This window comes from Mercenaria mercenaria, chromosome 3 (genome assembly GCF_021730395.1).
Source record: "Mercenaria mercenaria strain notata chromosome 3, MADL_Memer_1, whole genome shotgun sequence".
NCBI classification, from domain to species: domain Eukaryota; kingdom Metazoa; phylum Mollusca; class Bivalvia; order Venerida; family Veneridae; genus Mercenaria; species Mercenaria mercenaria.
The window spans coordinates 43,663,978-43,688,686 of NC_069363.1; the positions used below are offsets into that span (position 1 = coordinate 43,663,978).

The 24,709-nt window shown below is 35.9% G+C and overlaps 1 protein-coding gene across 1 annotated transcript; it reads left to right on the top strand.

The window, feature by feature from the left end:
- Window positions 1-8,958: 8,958 nt before the first annotated feature.
- Window positions 8,959-23,469, top strand: LOC123524903 (uncharacterized). Its single transcript, XM_045303510.2, has 6 exons — window positions 8,959-9,081; window positions 14,039-14,869; window positions 15,933-16,041; window positions 19,606-19,735; window positions 20,459-20,522; window positions 22,463-23,469. Exons 2-6 carry the CDS (start codon window positions 14,140-14,142, stop codon window positions 23,248-23,250), a joined length of 1,821 nt encoding a protein of 606 aa, XP_045159445.2. The 5' UTR covers window positions 8,959-9,081; window positions 14,039-14,139; the 3' UTR covers window positions 23,251-23,469.
- The last annotated feature ends 1,240 nt before the right edge of the window (window positions 23,470-24,709 follow it).

Sequence of the window (24,709 nt, forward strand, 5' to 3'; positions counted from 1 at the left end):
AAAGGATTGACAATAATGAACAAAATAGAAAAAAATAGTGCAACAACACACATTGAATTACGTCACGCACCCGATATGAAATTCAGGCGTCATAGACCTTGAGCTGACAATTGACCCTGCTCCCCCCCCCCCCCCCCCCCAGGGGGAATTTTCAACACTGTGATTTTCTTAAACCTTATAGTAGTTGGCATTCACAGACAAAAGTTTGCAAGTTTCCGTTGGGGCTTTAACGAGTTATGGAGATTTAAAATACGTTACCATGCAAATTTTCATTTAATTCACCATTTATGCTAATGTAATATCATAAACATGCCAATTGTTCATTTAATCATAATAAACAAGACATTTTCATATGTTTATATATTTGAATTGAAATTATCATATGTTCATATCATTTTAGGTGAACAAATGTTATGTATTATCCGTAACTTACGTTACTCTGTTTGAAATTACTAGAACATTAAAAATATATCAACGTATATGATGTTTTTTAGTTATAAAATAATGATAATGGCCAATACACAGTTCAATAATTAATATAGTTATAATACAACTACCCTCAGAGATAACTGATTCAATATGTTACATATAATACGTTACCTTTTCGAAATATGACTACATTTGTTTTAGAAAAAAAATATTTAAAATTTTGGTATTACACATATGGTTAAGGTTTTTATACATCTGACTATAAAAAACATCAGCAGACATGAAAAACATTATCAAATAATGTATATAGATTTTATAATTCATTCGACAATATTATTTAAATGTTTAAAGAATATAAAGCTCTTTGCATGTACCAGTATGACTGCATATCATGATTATTATAAGTACAAATAAATAACATGAACACCGCAATGCGGAGCAATACAATCCCTAAGGTATGACCTCTGACCATTAAGTGTGATCTTGACCTTGAAGTGAAAATGGTATTTACTACACCAGGGTCGACATTCCTATTAGGGGTGGAAGAGTTTTCTAATGCTAACAGGCAGATGACCTTAGATTTCGGTTGTTGATGATAAATACAACTGCATTTAATAGAGTCTGGTCGAGAAAAGATACTCCTCGTCAACGATTTGTCCTCCTAGCCATGTGATGTCGATCCGCCTCGCTGATTTGCTGTTCCTCCTGTGACCTCTGACAGTGACCTTGGTACCCTTTAACTGCATTCCCACTACCCCCATACCCCTCCCCCCTCTTCTATAAAGTGGGTTACAAGGGCGACAAATGTGTGTGAAGGAGGCCTGGGTGCCACAAATGGATTCCTTGCAGAATCAGAATAACAGGGATACCCTCCTGGATAATTAACATGAAGGTTTCACCAATAATGATTATACATCTAATTCAAAGCAGACCACCAGAACTTGCGTCTTAAAACAGACGAGATTCCCCAATGGACACTTAATTAATATATAGAAACAGTTATTCCGCACATATCTTTTAATAACATGAATTAAGGTCATGGGATACCCTGACCTAAGTTCATAAACTTCTGGGATGCCTAGAAAAAAACATACAAAATTATTAAGGCCCTGGGATACCCAGAGCAAGGACCATAATACTGACACAATGCATGCCAGTGGATACACATACTGCATTAGTTCATACACTCCTGGTTTGCCCGTGCTGGGATACCCAGGAATGGCACTATCATACCCATACTAATGTATACCATGGGATACCCATTCTGACCTAAATTTCTAAAACACAGTCAAGATACCTAGCAAAACATACATTCGGAGAAACCTGGATTTTCTGGAAAGTTTGGCGGACAGATGTACGTAGTTTATGAATCTTTCACCAAGGATAAACCTGGGATGTCCAGGAAGCTTGGAAGACTCCAAAACAGACGAACGTAGTTTTTGCCTATATTGCCAGCCAGGGCTTTGCCTCTGCTGACCCGTATCTGAAAAGGGATCCATAGTAATCCATGACCCTGAGTCCCTTTCTCCAGGATCTCTATTGCTTAAACCAGACAGGTCCTGCGACAGGTCCCTAAATACCAATTCCCATCTGGAAGGGACTCATGCTTCAACCCTAGTACAAATGATGTTGTAGTTAAATAAAAGCTGCACAACCATATCTACCGTCGGTTTTAGAGACTGCAGTCTCACACTGGAGATAAATCATTCTTGCCACCACTTAACCAAATCCTTATATGTACTTCCTGAGTAAGCGTTAGCAAGCCACAACCAGACCCTTAAGTGAGACTCTGGCACAACGTGCTCCTACTTGTCTATCCACCAGAACAGGAGGCCTGAACACATCCTATAGACCCTGCACAGAAACCCTCCAAATCGATGTTTCCATAATAGTGTAAAGCCATAGTGTCGAAACAAGGCCCATACTGTAATTGTTGTCATAATCATACCCTTTTCCCCCGGATCGTGCACAGAAAAGGTAGTGTAAACTGCCAATCTCCGAATGAAGGTATTAGTAAAAAAGAGGTAAAGGACACAGATCCCTAAACAAGGACACCACAGTTTGCGACGCAGGTCAAGTATCGCTCAATATATATTTGTACCATAGTTGCTGCCATGGAGAAGGACTTGACGTTCGTGCACTTAGGTAAACTGCGGGAAGATGGAACCCTGGTAGAGAAGATGGTACCGAAAACAATGACACGATTTTTAGTAGTGGCAACCACCTGGCCTGTATGCTCTCATGACCTAGACAAAACAATGATAAATTAACTATTGGTTCCCAACATGATTAAAAGGCAACTCCCCAGTGTTAATGAAGGGCAATACTGTAGCGAGCTCTTGATGTTGAATGGGGTGGCTAGCATGAGGTCCACAAACCTTTGGAAGGAAGTGGCCTCCGAACTTAACACAAGTCGCTTGACTTTTAGTAACAATATTCTCCAATACTGTTAATTTGCCTCCGACCTTAGGTTCCCTAGAAACCAGTTTAGGTTCAAATGACTAGCTATCAAATTCGGCCTCGGTCTGGCATAATTTTGTCAAGGAGCTACGGCCTTCACCCATAAAGTTTAAAGTCCCATATTTGCCAAAAGAGTTACTTTTGTAAGAACTTGCCTTCAGACTGTGCGAATCTAATGTAACATTTTGCACTTTATAGTTTATATGTTAGGTAACGTAAATTGTAACGTAGATTTTTTTAAATACATGGGATTAAAGTTAAAATGCGAAGCTTTGTTAAAACGTATTTTTAAGTGCTAAAGTACATTTAAGGTAACAGAAAACGAGAGATATAGGTTTTGTGCTCGGTAATGTAAATTGTAACTTAGTTTGATATATTATTACATGTGTTTTAAGTTTAACCTACAGTTTAAAATGCAAAACTATACTGTTAAGAACAGCATTGTATTGTAATTTTGTTCTTTTTCAAATGATAAAGTATGTTTTAAAGAAATTGAAGACATAAACTATAATTTGTATGTTTGGTAACGTAAAATGTAATGTAGAATTCAATGTAACATATCTTAAAAGTTAGAGGCTTGTTGATAAATGAATAAATAGTTGTATTATATGTAACTAGAGAATGTTAATATAATATTGATATGAATTTTTTTAAGAAAATTATGTTTGAATTATGTATGATTGAAAAAATAGCACATTTTAGAAGAATGACGATACATGTTAAGAATCGATAAAAGTCAGCTTTCTTTTAACTTATACTGACAATCTATATATCATTGTTTTTGTTGAACTTTGAACTTTTTAATGGTAACTTCATTTTTTGACTACCTGGTCATCTAAATTTGCAGTAAAAACTTTATGCCAAAAAAGTTTGGTTTTTTAGGGTAACGTATCTTTTTCCGATATTTTTCTTCTTTAACATCACATTTTAGACATTATGATTTAATAAAATTGCAGCATCTAGTATACACCTTGAAAAAACATATGCAAACTTGAAATGATTTACTAACATGATGGTACCATTTGTTTTTAAATTTTGATGAAAAAATTATAGGTTTTAAGGGTAACATATTTTAAAGCGTGGTTACGGAGAAAAGCCCCGCTCGCCAGTTGCAAACTTTATGCCAAAATGTTCACCACATATTGGGGTTTCAAAAAAATATAGTCCACAAAATTCCCCCTAAGGGGGGAGCAAAACCCCTTCTGGCTCATGGTCTATCAGTGTATGGAAAAATATTGGGTACCAGTGTAACTTAACGGGGAATAGAAACGAGAATGTAATGATGTAACTTATCGATAATTGTAAATGAATGCATGGCCCAAAGGACATAGCGTTGGCTTAATAAACTTTCTTTTCGAGGTTCGAGCCTTAGTAAGTTCACATTTTTTATTTTTCTTTTAATCGTTTGTTTCAATAAACATTGCACGAGAAAATTGTGCAGTTCATTGAATCATGTGTTAGCTAGTCTGTTAGTCTTAGTTACCGTGCAATGGCTTCAACATGTTACAAATTTAGTGATGATGAAATAAAAGTAGTAAGATATATTAAAACTATAAAAACAATGAAAAAACAAAATTCGTCAAACATAAGTATGAAACTACATATATAAAATGGTTTAAAAAAAGTCTTCAAAGGTTCTTGACTAAAATGAAATAAAAAATAATTTATATTAGAGAAAACTTACGGCCGTAATCTGGGCTTGAACTCGCAACTCACGGTTTGTAATCATCACCATTTACCAATTGTGCCAACGATATAATCATTACCATTTACCAATGGTAACCAAAACGTACATAATCAAGTTTATGGTAGAGATTGGACCGAATATCGGTAAAACCCAATTGAAACAGTGTATCATTTCGTCACGGCTCAAAAAAAGCGCTCGAACTATAGTAGAGCTTGCTTCAGAATTGACCTAAAATAAATTAGAATAAACTAAACTAAACAAAAACTATACTACACCCGTTCAGTTATGGTGTTCCATTGGGGCCATCACATCCTCTGATAGTGGCCATGCGGGAAGCGCAAAATCACAATGGCGGAGCGCAAGGCCACGATTAAGAAGTGCGCTATCACAATGGCGAAGTGCAAAGTTATTTTGCAGTTTCGCCATCATAATCTGGCGCTTCGCCGTCATCTGTAGGTGATATGCAATGTACGACATTACGACTGGGAAGCACAAAAAAATGCGATACCGCGCATCGCCATCGTGATCTTGCGCTTCGTGTATTACTAGAGTAAGCGATGCACGAAACGTAAGATAAAGACGGGAAAGCGCGGTAACACGATGATTAAACTGCGAAATAATTTCGTGCTTCGTGATCGTGATCTCGCACTTCACTAACGTAGTCTCAAGCTTGGCCATTATAATTTCGAATTTCACCATCGTGGTTTCATAACTAACATCCGGACGAGCCAGTTTGATACTGGAGTTCTACCCAGAAATTAGCGGTATTAAAGGAAAACTTCATAGGAATGACTAAATTGTTTTTCTCAAAAAAAAAAAAGGCACGCATTTTGACCATAATAATAAAAACATGGCATTATTTCATTTAGTCATCTGTCAAAGCAATTAGTTAGAAACAAAACAACAATCATAACGCGAAGTACTAACGTGGCCAGAGGGTAATTAACCTGGGTGAGATATCTTGACCTTTGGCAAATATCAGTTCTTCATTCAACATTGTATTTTAAGGCTTTTTACAATCCTGTAATATATAGCCAGTTTATCTTAGTAGAAATCTTAAGTGTTAGGTTGTTTCTTATCTAGATTACCTTTAAAATATTTCTAATAATCAGTAATATATGATTAATTAAGAATAATACATAAAAAAAATGTTTTATACCTGCTTTATCTAGCATAGTAACACCCATTTATAAATTCACTTTATTATCAGTTTTTAAGACATTTCCTCTTTATAACTGATTAGTGGTGGTGTTTTCCTTTTATTTTTATTTTAAAACACTTACCTATGTTGGTCAATGTAAATGAATTATGTCTATGATATCAGAATAATTATTGTCTCTTATAACTCTGCTTAGAGTGGCAATGTACTGTTTTATAAATTCATATTTTAATTAATTATGATGTTTTATGTTGTATCATATGTATGTACATTGATGAGACGTAAATAAACAATAAAATCTAAAATCTATTGTCACTTTCCAGATATGACCAAGCGCTGAAGTTATTTTAAGTAGCATTCCGAAATTCTTTTGTGTGTGACTTATAACTTGACCGAAAAACAAGATGAATAATGCTTATCTAATAAGTATAATGAATTCTAAGTCATTATACGACAGGAAGACCCAAGGTGCCCCTCCGTGCATTATTTCATCACAAGCGGACACCTGGGTAGAACCACCGACCTTCCGTAAGCCAGATGGATGGCTCCCCCACATGAAGAATAATAACGCTCTGAGTGAGGCTCGAACCCACATCGATGATTTTCAAGTGATCTGAAGCCAGCGACCTTAACCACTCGGCCATGGAGGCCCCCATGAATAATGATCACTTAATGATCATAACTCTAACTGAAGCCTGTACGTATTCTGATGGAAAGACAAGTCTTTTTTTTCTGTTTTCATGCATGCAGTGAACTACTAGTAGTTTTATTTTATTGCTTACTGAAGTCAATGAAGTTCCTTAAACTAATTTACCACGACGGCATAACTGGAATACAAGTAAGCTGCAAATTTTCTATAAATCTCTCCGCTGAAAACGTTTATTTAGAGGGGTTAAGTGGGGACTAACTTAATGATAGAACTTTTATTTCCGTAATTAGCCATTTCTGGCCCATGAACATTTACATTAACTGCACATATTAATTGTTTATCGGCAAGAAATTATCTCCTTATCCTCTATTCTTACATCTAGCTTTTCAAACATAACCTGCATTTATCATTCAAGTGAAATATAAAATATCCTCGTCTGGTTTATAAAAAAACATCTTCAGGATTATTGATAGCTTTAAAGTACCTGGCAAATTCATTAGTCGACAATGTATTTGTTTTAACATAATTTAATCTGCATCGTTTAATTATCCTTATCAATTTTCCTTTCTAGCGTTTAAAAAGGAATTTGTGTAGTTTCTGTATTGGTAACAGTTCTTGCATTACGCATAGACCGCCTCTTTTCATTCGACTTATTTATCAGGATTAAATTAAGCAATGATAAAAAAATATTCCTCTTTAACATGCATTCTTAATCGAACCATTTGTTACCATTATTTAACAAACCAGATACATTTTGAGATGGGACAGATTTAATCTCTTGTTTAAATAATGGGTCACATACTTCGCCCAAATAAAGTAATTGCCGAATTCCCAGTGACACAATTTTCCACAGTATTTGTCATGCTGTCCGCATTTTTCAGCTTATAGAAGGTCCAGTGGGATATAATTGGACATGAATTTTAATTTGTGAAACGTAGTAGCGACTCGTGGTGTAACAGAACATGACGACAACTCTTTATGCTGACAGAACTTTGGGAATGTGACATGCATAATAAGCAATTATTGCAAATGTAAGACGATGGGCAGGTCCATATCTCAGTAAGACTGACCATAAGAAAAATGTTGAAGTGACAGAAGCCAGTTTCGTATTGTGGCCCGAGTACGCTTTTTGAATAAAGTATGTATATGTACATTTGTATTTAAAGGCATTGGTATTCATCTGTTTATTGTGTTTACAGAACCTGTGACTCTTGCGAACTAGAAATTGTTGTGCAAAATAAATGGACGCTTGAATCGATTTTCATAGCTCCGTGTAGACAGTCGGGTCTTAAATCTTACCTTATGTAACGGAAGTCAAACGAAACAGAAACGGTCATTCATCCATCTAGATTCAGCTCGAATATGCGAAAAATGGCTATGAGTCACATTTCTTACCACCATTTTTTCATCTCGTCAAAAGCTTTAAATATTATGTATGTATGTTTTAAGTTAGCCATTTGCGATAATACAGGACAGTCTGTGCAAGGTTTGCATTTTGGGTCATTTTTGCATGTCCTGAAACCAGAATTTTACTAGTTTTTATCATAAAAACGCTGAACACGGGACATGATTAAGTGATACATATATGCAATACATTCGCGCTACACAATCCTGCTATTTCTCAAAATTATATTCTTTTATGATTTTGTACACAAATTACTTTCACTGACCCCTTATGGGGGCCGGTAGCATTCAAAAGCCGCAAGAAGTTTTACATTCAATTTATAAAATGTCGCGGGAAACTTTCAAATCCGCGAGATTCTATGTCGACATTGTATCAAATACTAGTATCGCGGTCAAGAGGAACGTTTCCTGCCACACTTTCGTCATAAAAAGTCGCGAATTATAGACAAAACCGCAACATTTTGTCTACATAGTAGAATAAGCTACACAAACATATTCTTATTTTAGGTAGCCAATTGAGCCCATTTTAATTCGCGATATTTTTTTTATATGTTCGGCTAATATATACCATTGACATTTTGTAGAATTTCTTCTAAAGGTGCAAAAATGTCACAGATTTTTTCTGTTCCTCGACTTTTTATTGACTGGCGAGGGATAAAAGGTAGCGTGTCGAAATGTTCCTTGCTGTTTCCAACAACAATTATAAAATATCGCAAGTAATATTCTTTTTTTGACAGGCGGCGTAATTTCTAACCATAGCTCGACTAGCGAGTGAGCACGGTTCCTCTGAGGAAAGCTTTGAGAATGCTGAAGGGGCTGTAGACTTACAGCTTTTCAAGTGGCTTATTTAAATTCATTTTTCATATACACTTGGTGAATAAAGTTTTTATAGTGTTAACAGATTGTAAATAAACGGTAGAAAAAAATGTTGGGTTAAACGAAGTAGATAATTCATCAAATGTCTATAGAACATCGTCCTGTCAGTATCAGTGAAAGTGAAAGTAGCGTGTGTTTACATCTAATATGCAAGCTTTGTGTACATCGATCTGCATCAAATAATCTCCGATTGTAGCCGCCGTATGCCTGCGCACACATTAATAAATGTAAGCATCCATTCATGAAATATTTTAGCAAATAACGTTTGAACTTCACTGTATTTTATAGAGCGGAAGTAAACTACACGTCAGCTCTCATCGTCTATGTCATGTGGTAGGCACAATATAATAAGTCATTCTTAAAATAAAATAAAACTATAATTGAATTGATCGAAATACAGTACTGGATACAATAATGGTAGTATGTTTTTCTTTCCTTAGTATGTATTGAGATTTTAAACTTGTATTTTATATGTTTAAAAGGCTGTAATTAAGTAGAGTACGTATTTGGGTCAGCAATGTTATTGTGTATTAAAACTTAATACTAGTATGAAGAATATATAATAATATCCTACGACTACGAGTGAGTAACTTAACATTTAGGAAACGCAGTCTGATATAAACACATAAATTTATCATTTGACCTGAGAGCAAAAACGTATGGTAAGGCGAATTAGCGGGTTTATGATCTTTATACCTGTTTATGTATTACCGAAGACATGTGTATAATCCCGTGTAAACAATCGGCATATACTAAAGTCTGGACTGGAGTGGTTTTAGGTCAAAATTCATTGAATTTTAAATGTAAAACTATAATGGTCAGGAAGATAGCTAATAATCTCTATAAAATCTGAAAAGTAGATCCCTCGGAAGCACCGAGAACAAGGCAAACAGAGAAAATTGCAGACTCGGTTTGACTGAGTCTGTTCATGAGCAGTAATGGAAAATGCAATACTGCCCACGCCCCGCCCCCTAGCACCGGCTTACCGCTAGTTTCAAACATAATAAACATAGATTGATATTGTTTTAAGGGAAAAAAAACATACAACTCCAAATAACGAAAACGATATTGAAAGATCCGTTTATAAAAGAGGTACACAAGCCTAATTGATTAGCCTTACCAGATGTTCTGTTGTCATTTTTTAATTTTGACTGCTATGGTTCATTTTAGAGTTAGAACAATACAACAAAGTTTAATGTCAAAACAACCTTTTTGGGAAAAGGTCTTCGTCCTAACTTGCACTTGAAAAGAAAAAACGGGCATTAAAATGTACTTTGTTAGCAAACAGGGGTTCCCGAATTTGGAAATGTTCAATTAATATTTTATATGATTGCATGATCCAATGTTTGAAAGTAAAACTCATTTATTTTTACTCCAAAACGCAACCAAAAACAACCCCTCAAAAATCCGCTCACTCCACTCTGAAACACCGCTAATCCACTCCTTGTTTTAGTATATGTCATACCGTGTAGCTTATATCGAGCGGGAAAATTTCCAAACGTGAAGATGCGGAATTAATTGATGTATAGAAAAGTGAAGAACAACAAAATGGAAAAAGTGGAAACAAGTCACGTTTTACAATCAATTGATATTTGAACGTGTGTGTCTACATTCATAATTAAATGTCGTAATTGTAGTATTATTAACAGTTGATTGTAAAACAACAGCTAGTAGACATTATACAGTGTACCATTTGTTGAATGTACTAATAAACTTTGATAATGTGGCAATTGACCTCAATACAATCGATACTGTTTATTTTCCAATACAGGTAAATCCAATAATTGCTTTACAATAGATCTGTGACGGATTATCTTTGAACACCCCTGGACTTACTAGACTCAACTGCCACATTATCAAAGCTTATTAGTATTGTAATGCCGTAAATTTGATTGACTTTACGAAGGAATGTTATAAACACTATTGCACTATGGCATTACCTATTATGTCCAAATGATAAAACACAGTTCCAGATTATCTTCTTTATTATTTCTCAGTGGAATACCACAAAGTTTAAAGTTAACAATCAACAGTTTTCACACGCGGATATCCGTAGAGTATAACAATTAGTAAAATCTTTGAATATTAAAATATCATATGTTCTAGTGGAAAACCACGATGTTTCTACTTGGAAATCCAAAGTTATTCTCTCCAACTTGCTGTCTTCAAAATATATTTTTTCTCAGCATATCATAACCGACCAATTGAAAATGATCCTTATTGTAGTTTCTATGTTAAAAAATATACATTTTTGTGCTAGCTGATTTTTTAACGATTTTTCACTGCACAACACTACCTCCCCCCTAAAAAATATTTCACTCCTGTGAAATGAAAAAAGATCAAAGTACAATGCATAAGTAATACATCAACCAAAAATACACAGTTCGTATAAATACCAGATTATACTTTAAGTATATAAGTATCAACAAAGACGAATATCTCTGCATAAATGTGGCATCAGAAATTTATAAATATGCGCTGCACAAAGAATTCATTCATTATTTTACATGAAATTTTACTGAATTGATTTAAAAAAAAAAAGAATTTTAACAACACAACACTACCTCCCTTTTTTAAAATAATGTCACTCTAGTCTTGTAAGATGGGAAATTCAAAATGCAATATAATGTATATATAATAACTTAATTGCTCCAGCCACGTTAGATGCACCGTAAGTTCTTATATAAATACCAAATTATACTTAATGTATATAAGTATCAAAGACAAACAAACATGCATACAAGCAGCCACACAATCCGCTAAAACGTATGAGTTATATTGCACAAGGAATTTACATTTACTTGTGTCTTTCGAATAAGTCCTGTTTATTTCTTGTATTTGTATTGCCTTCCATTTGTTTCTTGAGTTCTTGAATTTTGATACGCAGCTTTTGATTTTCCTCTTTTTCACCCTGAAGTGCTGACTTTGTTGTTGTTATAGAAATAAATATTTGCTGCATAACAGTCTGACTTTCCTTAAAACGTTTCTCTAACCTCTTGTTTTCAGTTTGAAATATAGTGACTGTATTGATTGTTTCTTTGACCAGCTTCTGTAATGTTTCATTGTGATTTCGCAAGTCACGAACTTCTTTTACCAGTTTAATGTTTAGAGTTCTCAGATTATTTTGCTTTGAGTTGTCTGAAGTTGTTGGAATGGAGGAATTTGTCTGGCTGCTTAAGATAAAGTCAATGTCTGCGTTGTAAAATGGCAATGATGTTTCTGCTGTTTTCCTGTTAATAAAGGCTGTCATGCGTTCTCTGTCTCGTTGTTTTGAATTTTCCGATTTGTAAGTGTGTCCATTTGCTTTAGATTTACAAATTCTCGCGTAATGCCAATTTTGTTGCATCTGTTGCATGTTGCTGTCTCAGCATAACACTTTTGATCGTGTTTAAGTCCACACTGTTGACATGAATTTCTTAGTGGTAATCCACCAAACATTTTTATTGTCATTTTCTCTGGGGAATTTCGTATCTCGCTTGCTAATTGAGAGGTTGGGAAAGACCACTGTTCACCGCCACGTGTAATGCCGTAAATTTGATTGACTTTACGAAGGAATGTTATAAACACTATTGCACTATGGCATTACCTATTATGTCCAAATGATAAAACACAGTTCCAGATTATCTTCTTTATTATTTCTCAGTGGAATACCACAAAGTTTAAAGTTAACAATCAACAGTTTTCACACGCGGATATCCGTAGAGTATAACAATTAGTAAAATCTTTGAATATTAAAATATCATATGTTCTAGTGGAAAACCACGATGTTTCTACTTGGAAATCCAAAGTTATTCTCTCCAACTTGCTGTCTTCAAAATATATTTTTTCTCAGCATATCATAACCGATCAATTGAAAATGATCCTTATTGTAGTTTCTATGTTAAAAAATATACATTTTTGTGCTAGCTGATTTTTTAACGATTTTTCACTGCACAACAGTATTATCTAAAACATTTGTATGTAAACATTGATACACAAGAATGACCACTCTGAATTCAGATTCGGGTATTCTGATATTGATTTAACTTTTTCTGCTCTTGTCCAAAGATTGTCTCTGGCAATCGTGTAGACTTACAAAGTCTGCTGAGATCAAATAATCTGTAATAATATTAGTTTCTTCATACTGACTCTGATATTTTCTCAGAAAAACATTTTCTCTCTAGGCTCATCTCAAGTTAGAGACAGAGGCAAGAGATATTGTAAATTTTTTCAGGAAGTGGTATCACAGAGGATTGATTTTATGGCCAAGTGCTTTACATTTTATGACTCTAACCACTGATGCCAGTCTAGCAATCGTGAAACATCTGGTATTTCAGTATTCTCCGTATAATCTACTGTGTAGCATAAAGGCCGAGGTGATCAGATTGAAGCGATTATTTCCGTTTACGGTACATTAATCACTGGATCGTCATGTGGTATCTTGTGAATGCAGCGGTAAAAATGAATGCCTTCGCGCCCCCCCCCCTCCCCCCACCCCCCATCCACCCACCCCCACCCGAGGCACTTCTACAAATAGTTTGCGCCCCCACCCAACCCCACCCCGCCAACACCAAAGCCTGTAACCGCCCTTGGTCCGTCCCTGACCTGCTCTGCCCTTTCCTGTCCCGTCCCATATCGTCCCGTACCACCCGTTTAGAACTGTTTTCTTAGAGTAGATACAGATATCGGTTTGAAACTTGACGCAGGTTTTTATTATCATTAGAAAAGTTCACATATCTAACAAAATTATTCATTTCCCCTTTTGGATTTAGTGAATGTGTTGTTTCTTTGTTTCTCCTTAAAGTGGCCTTGAAAAAAAATGAAGATCATTTGGAACGTGACCTCCAGGCTCATAAAGACTAAATAAGTCTCATAACTCTGTTTTGTTCTTTTTATAGCGGAGAATAACAAGTGCACTACTGCACATTACATTAAATAATTTTTAATATCTAGATATAATGTTACCAACATTACCAGCATGTGTTCAGATGCATGAAACACAGACATTCAGTGTATGGTACTGACTTACCGGTCAGTAGATTTGACGACTGACAGATACGCATTCAGTAATCGTTTTATTACATCGGATCAGCATGATCAAATAATAATGTTCAGTTCTGTTTGTGAATTTTTGACCTTGTAGCCCATTAAATATGAAATGAATACAGACCAATCATATCACATGAACTGTGTACCGGCGATTTATGTAAGGAATCATGTATTTAACCTATATGCCTGTGTGCGTGTGTATGTTTTAGTCACAACGTCAGAAGACAACGAAGGCGTCCCATAAACCCCATCTATAGATTACAAAATATTTGCAATATTACACGATTATTTCATTATCTGTTTACATATATAAAACTGTTACTTCAGAAAACGTTTCTAATTTCAGATTAATTACAAAGGCTACACTCTGCATACATACGGGAGCTGGTTATCAAATTAGTATACAGGTCATATATTTAAACCGAAAAACGCCAATGTTCCAGTTTGATGAATGAAATATATATCATGGCAGGAAAAGTTGGTTTGGAGGCTAGTCACCGACAAGTTCAAATTGACGATGTACGTGTAACACTAGGAGAAGAATCTGAGAATAAAATTATTGACAATTATGGTTGTCCATTGTACGAGTGTCTAGCAAATACTGTCCGGTGTCTATTATCACGGATACCGGTTCGACGAAAAAGCACAAGCCGTGATGCTGGAACCAGTGTTGACATAGATCTGTCTCGAAGTATTGAATATTATACAAACAAAGAAAATATACAAACAAGTGTTGTTGATCTTCTAACTAAACATTCAAAACAGTTTAAGTCTGTCTTGGTACTGCTGGTTGACGACGTTCCAGAAGAAGCTTTACCAAACAATCAGTCTGAAGACAAAGACTACAAGAAACACATGAAGATCTTTTATGAAAAGGTTATTGTGAATTGTAAAAGTGGGAGTACGTATTTACCTTACGTAGTATTATGCATTTATGTCGTAGCGACTTGTGTTAATACACCCATATACATTCTTACCGAAAATGAGATAGGACAGAGGCAATGGGCCTACTTCCAGCCGTTATTTCAGTATGACGGTCAGCCAGAGAGTGTTATTGAATACGTAACAATGTACATGTCACGTGACAAAGTTTTCCATAAAGTAGAATGTGATGATAATTCTGCACCGGTACCACATGCAACTGGACTGGTTGGCATGTACTTGTGGAGTTTAGAAGGTATGTACTTAATTTTACCACAAAGTCACGTAATTTAAATACCGTGCCAGATGACTGCTTTTTGATCAGCAGAGTCATTAAATTGTACCGAGATAAAGGCAAAACGTGACACAAAATCTGTGAAAATTTATTTCTGATTTCTTTTCTTACTGAAGAATTTTTTTGTGAATAATCCTAGATCGCCTGCTTAGCTCAGTATGAACAGCGCAGATCTACGGATCGCGAGATCGTGAGTTAGATCCCAGAACGAGTCGTGTGTTCGTGACGATTAGATAAGATACCTTGAGTATGAAACGTCAAGTTGACAGTTACTTGCGGAGAACAGGTTAGTACTGGTACAGAATCCAGGACCACTGGGACAGTTACTTGCGGAGAATAGGTTAGTACTGGTACAGAATCCAGGATTACTGGGACAGTTACTTGCGGAGAACAGGTTAGTACTGGTACAGAATCCAGGAACACTGGGACAGTTACTTGCGGAGAACAGGTTAGTACTGGTACAGAATCCAGGAACACTGGGACAGTTACTTGCGGAGAAGGTTAGTACTGGTACAGAATCCAGGAACACTGGGACATTTACTTGCGGAGAACAAGTTAGTTCTGGTACAGAATCCAGGAACACTGGGACAGTTACTTGCGGAGAACAGGTTAGTACTGGTACAGAATCCAGGACCACTGGGACAGTTACTTGCGGAGAACAGGTTTGTACTGGTACAGAATCCAGGAACACTGGTTAGATTAACTACCCGCCGTAACATTACTGAAGTACTGTGGTAAATGGTGCTAATTCCAAAACAAGCACAATTGTAAATAGTAAAAGATTTGTAATAAACAATTTACTGAATGGCTCGCCGGTCTATCGAAAAGAACTGTAGGGTAAACAGTCTAGACTATTGACCTAGAAACTTTACATTACGCAGCTGTACACATTCAAATACACATGTCCAGATGCAATTGAGGTGACAGGAGTTCGAATAAATATGGTATTATCCAGGGACTCTCGTAATTTGTTTATTTGTCAGCTGATATATCTATTTATTTACGGTTATTTTGTATATTGTAGAAACATCTCCACTTACTATAGCTGTGCCAGATGAGTTGCTAAGATTGCCAGCAGCGTCAAAATCAAAGCTGTGTTATAGTGTTAGCCGAGAATTAGTTTCGGAATGCTGGTATGTACACATGTTCATATATGATTAAAACTGCATATAGCTTAATGTGTTATTAATCCACCGCCCCGAGTGGTGGGGGTTATAGGAATGGTCTCCGTATGTCCTTCCGTCTTCCGTCCTTCTGTCATTCCGTCTGTCCGTAACATTTTGTGTCCGCTATGTATCTCCTAAACCCCTTGAAGGATTTTCATGAAACTTTGGTCAAATGATCACCTCATCAAGACGACGTGCTGAACACACGGGTCAGCCATGTCGGCTCAAGGTCAAGATTACAACGCAAGGTCAAATGTTTGAGCCTTCCATTTTTTGTCTGCTCTGTATATCCTAAACCTCTTGAAGGATGTTCATGAAACTTGGGTGAAATGATCACCTCATCAAGACGATTTGCAGAACTCATTGGTCAACTCAAGGTCACAACTCAAGGTCAAAGGTTTGAGCCTTCCATTTCGTGTCCGCTCTGTATCTCCTAAACCCCTTGAAGGATTTTCATGATACTTCAGTCAAATGATCGCCTCATCAAGACGATGTGCAGAACTCATGAATCAGCCATGTTGGCTCAAGGTCAAGGTCACAACTCGAGGTCAAAGATTTGAGCCTTCCATTTTTGTCTGCTCTGTATCTCCTAAACCCCTTGAGGGATTTTCATGAAACTTGAGTCAAATGATCACCTCATCAAGACAATGTGCAGTCACCTTATCAAGACGATGTGCAGAACTCTTGTGTCGGCTTTGTTGACTTAAGGGCAAGGTCACAACTCATGGTCAAAAGTTTGAGCTCTGTGTCTCCTAAACCCCTTGAAGGATTTTCATGATACTTCAGTCAAATGATCACCTCACCAAGGCGATGTGCAGACCTCATGAGTCAGCCATGTTGGCTCAAGGTCAATGTCACAACTCAAGGTCAAAAGTTTGAGTCTTCCATTTTGTGTCTGCTCTGTATCTCCTAAACCCCTTGAAGTATTTTCAAATTCATTGATTTCCTCATACATGAACTATGAAATATACTTAACAAAGTCAATGCTTCCACCCAATACCATCAACCCTTTCACTATCCATAACAGCGGCGGGGGATATAGCTGACTTTCAGACTGCCTTGTGTTGAATGGTGGTACTATTTGCTTAACGTTTAGGGAAATAGCTAACACGTAATGATATTTACTTTTATGATTTCGTTCGATAGCAAAACAACAAACAAAAAGGTGGAGGTATATAATAAAAGGGTCATAACAACAGTAGCTCGATCTTGGATTTGGTATTGGGCTCTCGTGGATTTTGCAAGGACGGATCACACTTGAGCCTTGCGCACTTCTTGAGATCCGATAGCTGAATACTGCATTCCAGATCGAGCTACTATTATAATAACCCTATTATATTTAGTTGCGTAAAGTTATTTCTCCTTATGCAGTTATGCCATTTTCTAAGAATGATTTACCAAACTGAGTTCTTACAAAAATCGGATGGTATGGTCCAGATATTTATTTAAATACTTATTCTTACTCTTAACTCAGTAAAAACCCAGCAAATAATATAAACAATTCGGTTATTTTCTATATCCTACATCTTAATACAGAATGTCAGTGATATTATAAAAAGTGTATGTATGTATCCGCTCGAAAAATTAGACAAAATAAAAACACTACATATTTTAGATGTATATGTCACATGCATTAGATTTCATAATTGGAAACTTTTTACAGAACGATTTTTATGTTAAAAAAGAATTGCCAAGCAAAAAAATTGACCCTAGCAAATTGTTTTGGGGATGGAGACTTTTGCGGGCTTAGAGGGTGCAGTCTTTATCGTGTATAGATCGTGCAATTTTTACCTTTATGTATAGGACATGCATGCATAATTATTAAATTTCAGTTTCAAATTTTATGAGCAATATCAGCATACGCAATGTTTTCGGCTTGAGATAAGATTTAAAAGGTACAAACTTAGTACACGTGTAGCTTAGCACGGTATAAGTGTGTACTTGTACCAGTAAACAAAGTTTTTTATGATCTGCAAACTTTCTCAGTCAAACCCATTTCGGTATAGTTTAAATACAGGTAAATGTAGAAACAAAATTTGATCTGAACTCAATTGGATACCTCAAATACTTTGCATACTGCTTCATGCTTAGACATTAAAAGTATAAAAGTATTGTCTTGGCTTAATTTATGTCATTGTAAATTTGTAACTACAGATACTTGCATGCATATTTATTTTTTTCATGCAAATCATGTATAATTAACATCATGGAAATACAAAATATTGAACTTAAACTGTGGCGCGTCTTAACAAATAACAAGGCAACAGTCAGCGGTTTATAAATGATCCGGTCAAGAAATACCCAAGGGTTAATGTGACATTTTCTGTAGTGAAATATGTCAACAAATAGACCAGTTGTTTTGTAAAAAGTAAAATCATCAGGCGAGTGAAATATATAAACTGAATAACACATGGGTAGAGAAAATCTATTAATATCATGTCTCAAAATATGCAATAAATGTCCAGAAAATATAAAAAGAATATAATTATAAAAAAACAGCATACATGGAAAGGGGAATAACAAAGTGTGAAATCAGTAGAAAAGTATAAAAAGATTGCTTCCCATTGACTAAAGGCTGGTAAAATGTAACTCTGAATCAACACACGCTATTGCAAAATAAGTACGTGAAGACAGAAAAAAGCTCATTTACGTAACCAAACACCATCTATGACATATATGCAGTACCTCTGAAGAAGGCAGAACAAGAAAAGGCACCACCAAGAACCAGAAGAAACAGTATCAAAGCAGACCAGTCGGTCGCATTAGGCTTAAAGTTTAAGAAATGTCTTATAAAAAAATGCCCCACCTGTTCCGTCAGGCCTTGTCAAAGAGAAAATCGTTGCGTCCATCTCTAAAAGGGCTATGCACCACACATGTTTGTTCAGATATATTCGGATATTACCCTTGTTAAAAAACGCTTTATACTTTAAAATACAATCACATTTCAAAAGCAAATGACATTCAGTGTAAGCAAGGAAATCCTTCAAAATATTTACACTCTTCGGTAATAGCACATGTTAATAAACTACAACTTCTGTAGATCATTGAAATATTTAGTTAACATTCTGTTAAAAAGTATTTGATAAATTTCAACGTTTGTACTATATCTGAGTATTTTCATGTAGTTTATTTCCATACACTGTCGTTTCACATATTACATGAGTACTTTATTTGCCCAGTAGAATATTATGTTCAGATTTTTTAAACATTTAAAACAACGATTGATTTGACAGTGAATTCAGAATTGCTTTATTGTAAAATTTCTTCAATTGTTAGAGTAATGTATAATCCTAGTTTCGAAGTGAATAAGTGATCTGGCAAACAAAAATAATCTTACGTAATTCCAAATCCCCAAACTGCCAACATGATACTAAATCCTCAAACTGCCAACCCCTGCCCCCACCCCTTTCTTGAAATTTCTCAGATACAAATAGATTGATAAAACATCTTTAGACTTCACATTAAAATTTTGCTGATTATAATAGATTAAAATACAAGCACAGTTTCATGATCCTAACTTTTCTTTTACAGTGAATTGTTACTGAAGCAACGTTTGGTTAAAACAGAGGATTACAAAAGGATGACTGCACACAGATCATCTAGAGTCGACTTTTCCATGTTTGTCACAAACACGCAAGATGCATTCAATATTGTATGCCAGGTACAGCAGCTTAATCTTTACCCAGCAAAATTTCTAAAATAGACTGGTCCATCATTCAATATGGGCAGTACCATTTATTATTTGAAGGGATGTTTACTTAAAATTTACTGACTGAATAGCGAACAGTGCAGGCTGATCTTGGTCTGCACTGATCGCAAAGGCAGAATAACTTGCCGACAGCAGGCTAAAGGTTAAAGTAATTCTAATCTTTAACATGAATCTACATAGCATGTAACAGAATATCGCATGTTGATATTATTTCGTTTATACACACGATGTAAAACATTCGTCTTGGGAACATAATTTTATATTTGTACTCAGTTGGTTTAAACTGTATTTATTTCCACAATTATATTTACAAATACGAGTAGTACATTTAAGTTAACAAAGTTCGATAAAAAACATACATCAATCAAAATAGTACAAACAAACAAGGAAATATTAATCGAATGGACTGGAAAACAAGCTACTTACTTAATATATGAATTCCGCTCCATAAACTTGTACTCATTTATTTCACCAGATAGATATTTCGTATAATACCAAGGTTTTACTTGTATCAAAATCGAGTCTAAAGGAAACAAATGTTTTTTATTGTAGTTTGAAATAGGGGATTTCATAAAAGGTGAAATATAATAACTTCAGTCTAGAATACTTGATACAGAATAACAAATATTGTTCTTCTTTTTTTCTTGAAGTGAAAGCTCAGATAATATTTTACAGGTATTGCTGAAACGCCGCGAAAAGTCAATATTAAAGCCATTCGTGAACAACTGGAGTATATTTGGTGAGTTCTCATACTTAAGTCAACAAAGTTATGTTTTTGTAGTTCTAAGCCAGTCATCTGACCGTTTTTAGCTCACCTGAGCCAAAGGTTCATAGTGAGCTTTTGTGACCGCTCAATGTCCGTCGTCAGTCGTCCGTTGTCCGTCGTGTGTCCGTCAACATTTTCTAAAAAAATCTTCTTCTTAAAAAACACTGGGCCAAATTACACCAAACTTCACAGGAATGATCCTTGGGTGGCCCCCTTTCAAATTATTGAAAGAACTGAATTCCTTGCAGAACTTTAAAAATCTTCTTGTCCAAAACCACAGGGCCTAGGGCTTTGATATCTGGTATGTAGCATCATCTTGTGGTCCTCTACCAAAATTGTTCAAATTATCCCCCTAGGGTCAAATATGGCCCCGCCCGGGGGTCACATGGTTTATATAGACTTATATAGAGAAAACTTTGAAAATCTTCTTGTACAAAACCACACGGCCTAGGGCTTTGATATTTGGTATGTAGCATCATCTAGTGGTCCTCTACCAAGATTGAGCAAATTATCCCCCTAGGTTCAAATATGGCCCTACCCTGGGGCTTCAAAGTTTAACATAGACTTATATAGGAAAAAAAGTTTAAAAATCTTCTTGTCTGAAACTACAACACTTAGATTTTTGATATTTGGTTTGTAGCATTGTCTTATAGTCCTTAACCAAAATTGTTCAAATTGTACCACTGGGATGAAAAGAGGCCCTGCCCTGGGGGTCCCAAGTTTTATATAGACTTGTATAGGAAAAAACTTTAAAAATCTTCTTGTCTGAAACCATACGACATAGGCTTTTGATATTTGGTATGATGCATTGTCTAGTAGTCCCATACCAAAGTTGTTCAAATTATGCCCCAGGGGTTAAAAGAGGCCCCGCCCTGGGGTCACTTATTTATCATGTGAGTTATATAGGAAAATACTTAAAAAATCATTTGATCCTATTTCCAAGACTGTTTAATTATAATTACCTGATGACCCCAAGTAATATGATGTCACTTGACTGTGACCTTGACCTACTGATCTACTTTCTTGTTTTTTAAGATAAGCCTTGAAATTTTGATGGCATACACAGTTTTGCACACCAATCGTAAAACTGAATTTCACTGACCATGAATGTGACCTACTGACTTTCTTAATATTTTATCATCAGTTTGACATTTGAAACATGTAGCTCATATTACTCAGGTGAGCGATCCGAGGATATCATGACCCTCTTGTTTCATGATAATTAACACAATCGATACTGAAATAACCGTGTAGTACACATACTGGTATACCATCGAGCAATACAAGAAATAACTTTCATTCAGAATCTCTTTGGGTTTATATATATTACTATAGCTGGTTCTCATCTTGCCAGAGCAATTGCAATTGCTCGCGCAGAAAGCAAGGGTTAAAAACCTCCATTCGGTCTTTTTCGTTGTTAGTAAACAAAAATCCTATCGTTATACCGACCCGTCTAGACGTTGGCCATCATTCACTAAAATATTTTATCTTTAGACGGGGCCTCCATGGCCGAGTGGTTAATGACCTTAAATCATTTGCCCCTCATCGATGTGTGTTCGAGCCTCATTCGGGGCATTGAATTCTTCATGTGAGGAAGCCATCTAGTTGACTTACGGAAGGTCGGTGGTTTTACCCAGGTGCCCGCTCGTGATGAAATAACTCATGGAGGGGCACCTGGGGTCTTCCTCCACCACCAAAGCTGGAAAGTCGCCATATGACATATAATTGTGTCGGTGCGACGTTAAATCAAACAAAATAAATAAATAAATTTATCTTTATACATTCACTTGAAATGTTCAAAATATATGACATTGTACATACACTATATATTTTTCAATTTATTCACAGTTGTTAGCTGGAAGCTAAATTAAATCTATTCGTATTTATATATAATATTGTTTTATCAATTACAGTTAATACCTGCGATTTTCTGGCAAAATTCGATGCACTGGTTGACCTTGACAACGCTATTTATGAAAGAAATGTAAGCGTTTCAGCTTTCATAGATTCTTGTAAAACTGTTGGTCTGGAACTGGACGAAAGAAGAAAGAAAATAACAACGGCCGTGATTGCTAGTTCATCCGTCGGTATTGCATCAGGAGGAATGCTTATTGCTGGATTAGTCCTTGCCCCCTTTACTTTCGGTGCATCTCTAGGACTGAGTATAGCGGGAGGGGCTATTGGTGTGGGCACTGGTGTAGCTGCAGGTGCTGCTAGGACAGTAGAAGCAGTCAAGCAGAACACACAAATGAAAAACATCAAAGAAGAACAGGAAAAAATTCAACAAAAGGAAGAAAGAGTAGCTAAAGCGCTTGAGAAAATTGAAAGGCTCTTTCAAACATCAATTAAAAAGGCCGACACGACTGGGGCAAAAGAGCCACCAAGTTTAAGCAAAGGCAGCTTCCTTGCTGTTGGTTCAGCAATGAGAGCTTCACATAGTGCTGCTGGGATAGCTTTGGCAGCAGTTAAAATTGGTACGAGAACAGCTGCAATTTCTGCGTCAGTTTTAGGACCTTTATCTCTAGTGTTTGATGTGGCATTCCTAGCAGAAGCTGCTCATAACAAAGCAACGGGTGACAAAACAAACGCCGGAGAATTATTGCGGAGACATGCTGAGACAGTTGATATGAAGTGTAAAATATTCAACAATATGCTTCGTGGAAATTGTGAGGAACAAAAGCGATTATTTGAATGGATGTAATTGTGAAAAGTGTGAGCAAATGTAGCATTACGGCCACTAACAAGGGATATTTATGAAGCACTGGTTTCAGTTATTCTTAGCTCGACTGTTTGATTTTTTTCTTCAGTTAGTAGAGGTATTGTTTACACCTTTCTGTCGGGATCGGTGTTCGCGTCGGAATGGAATGTTAAAGGCAGACGTGCAAAAAGCCTGGTACAATTAAATAAGCTAAATGTCCGAGCATTGGTTTTGTGTTTTAAAGATGTAAGCACATACACATATAGACACACGCACACTCAGACATACGCACGACTACGTTAAACCAGCCGTTGATATACCACCTTTTAAAGGCTCACTCTGCTTATAAAATGCTCTTACTCAAATATCTATATATATATCTATAACCATCGTCTGTTACACACCGTTAGTATGTTATACAGACTCTCTATGTATTTTTGTCCAGTCTTGGTGAAATTTTCTCAGAATGTTGCTTTATATAAGTTTCAGACAAATTTAATACCGGGTCATCAGGAGTTTGGTGACAAGGTCATATGGTAAATAACTATGCTCAAGAGGTCATATTACCTGCATTATACACACGAAAACTGGTGAAAATGTTAGTTTAACAAAATCAGGCATGTTGTCATAGGAATAACTGATTATTACCAAAATATAAAATAATGAAAATATGTCATAAGAAGATTCAACATTCATTTCGCTCCATGAAGAGGTGTTTGCTTGTTAGATCGTCCGCATTTTGCTTCGACAACATTCTAAGCTATCACTGCTCCAGTACACCTTAGCAACTCCAATTACTGCATCAGTCAGTAACCTACTCTCAAGTCTTTGATTTTGTATGTTATCTTTTATGCTTGGAGAGAGTGGTATATAATTGCCGTATTGTCCGCCGTCCATCTGTCCGCCCGATCTTTATCATGATAAGTCCTCCTGCGATTTTCAATGTATTTAACCAGTACTTACAGAAATGTATCTGTAAAAAAATTAACTTATCAGGACATGAATGTATCTTTCCCGATCAATGAGTAATGGCCCTTTGGAATTTGACAAAATGCTATTTATCGGAGAAATTCAGCGGTTGTCAGGGGGATTGGCAAAGGCAGAATTACATATGTATAAGGTGAACGTGTGCATACTGTCGTCACATTAATGTATCATGCCCAGTTTAGCAGTTATGGTCCTTTGAAAAGTTACAAAATGTAGTGTATTAAGCAATAATGATAAATGCATTTTTCAGAAATAACCCTTTCTACAGTTTCCAAATGATCTTTCTCAAACTTACAGGAAATACCGCTATGAAGACTGTCAGGTTTGACATAAAACTAACAAAACAAAGCCATGTCATATTTGGCAGCCTGTGTATGTCCTGAAAAATATGTTCTTGGTCACACCATGACACGTTTTCAATCTGTTTTCCTGTTTTTACCGCAGCTCATTGTATTGAGTCGCATCATTACCAGAA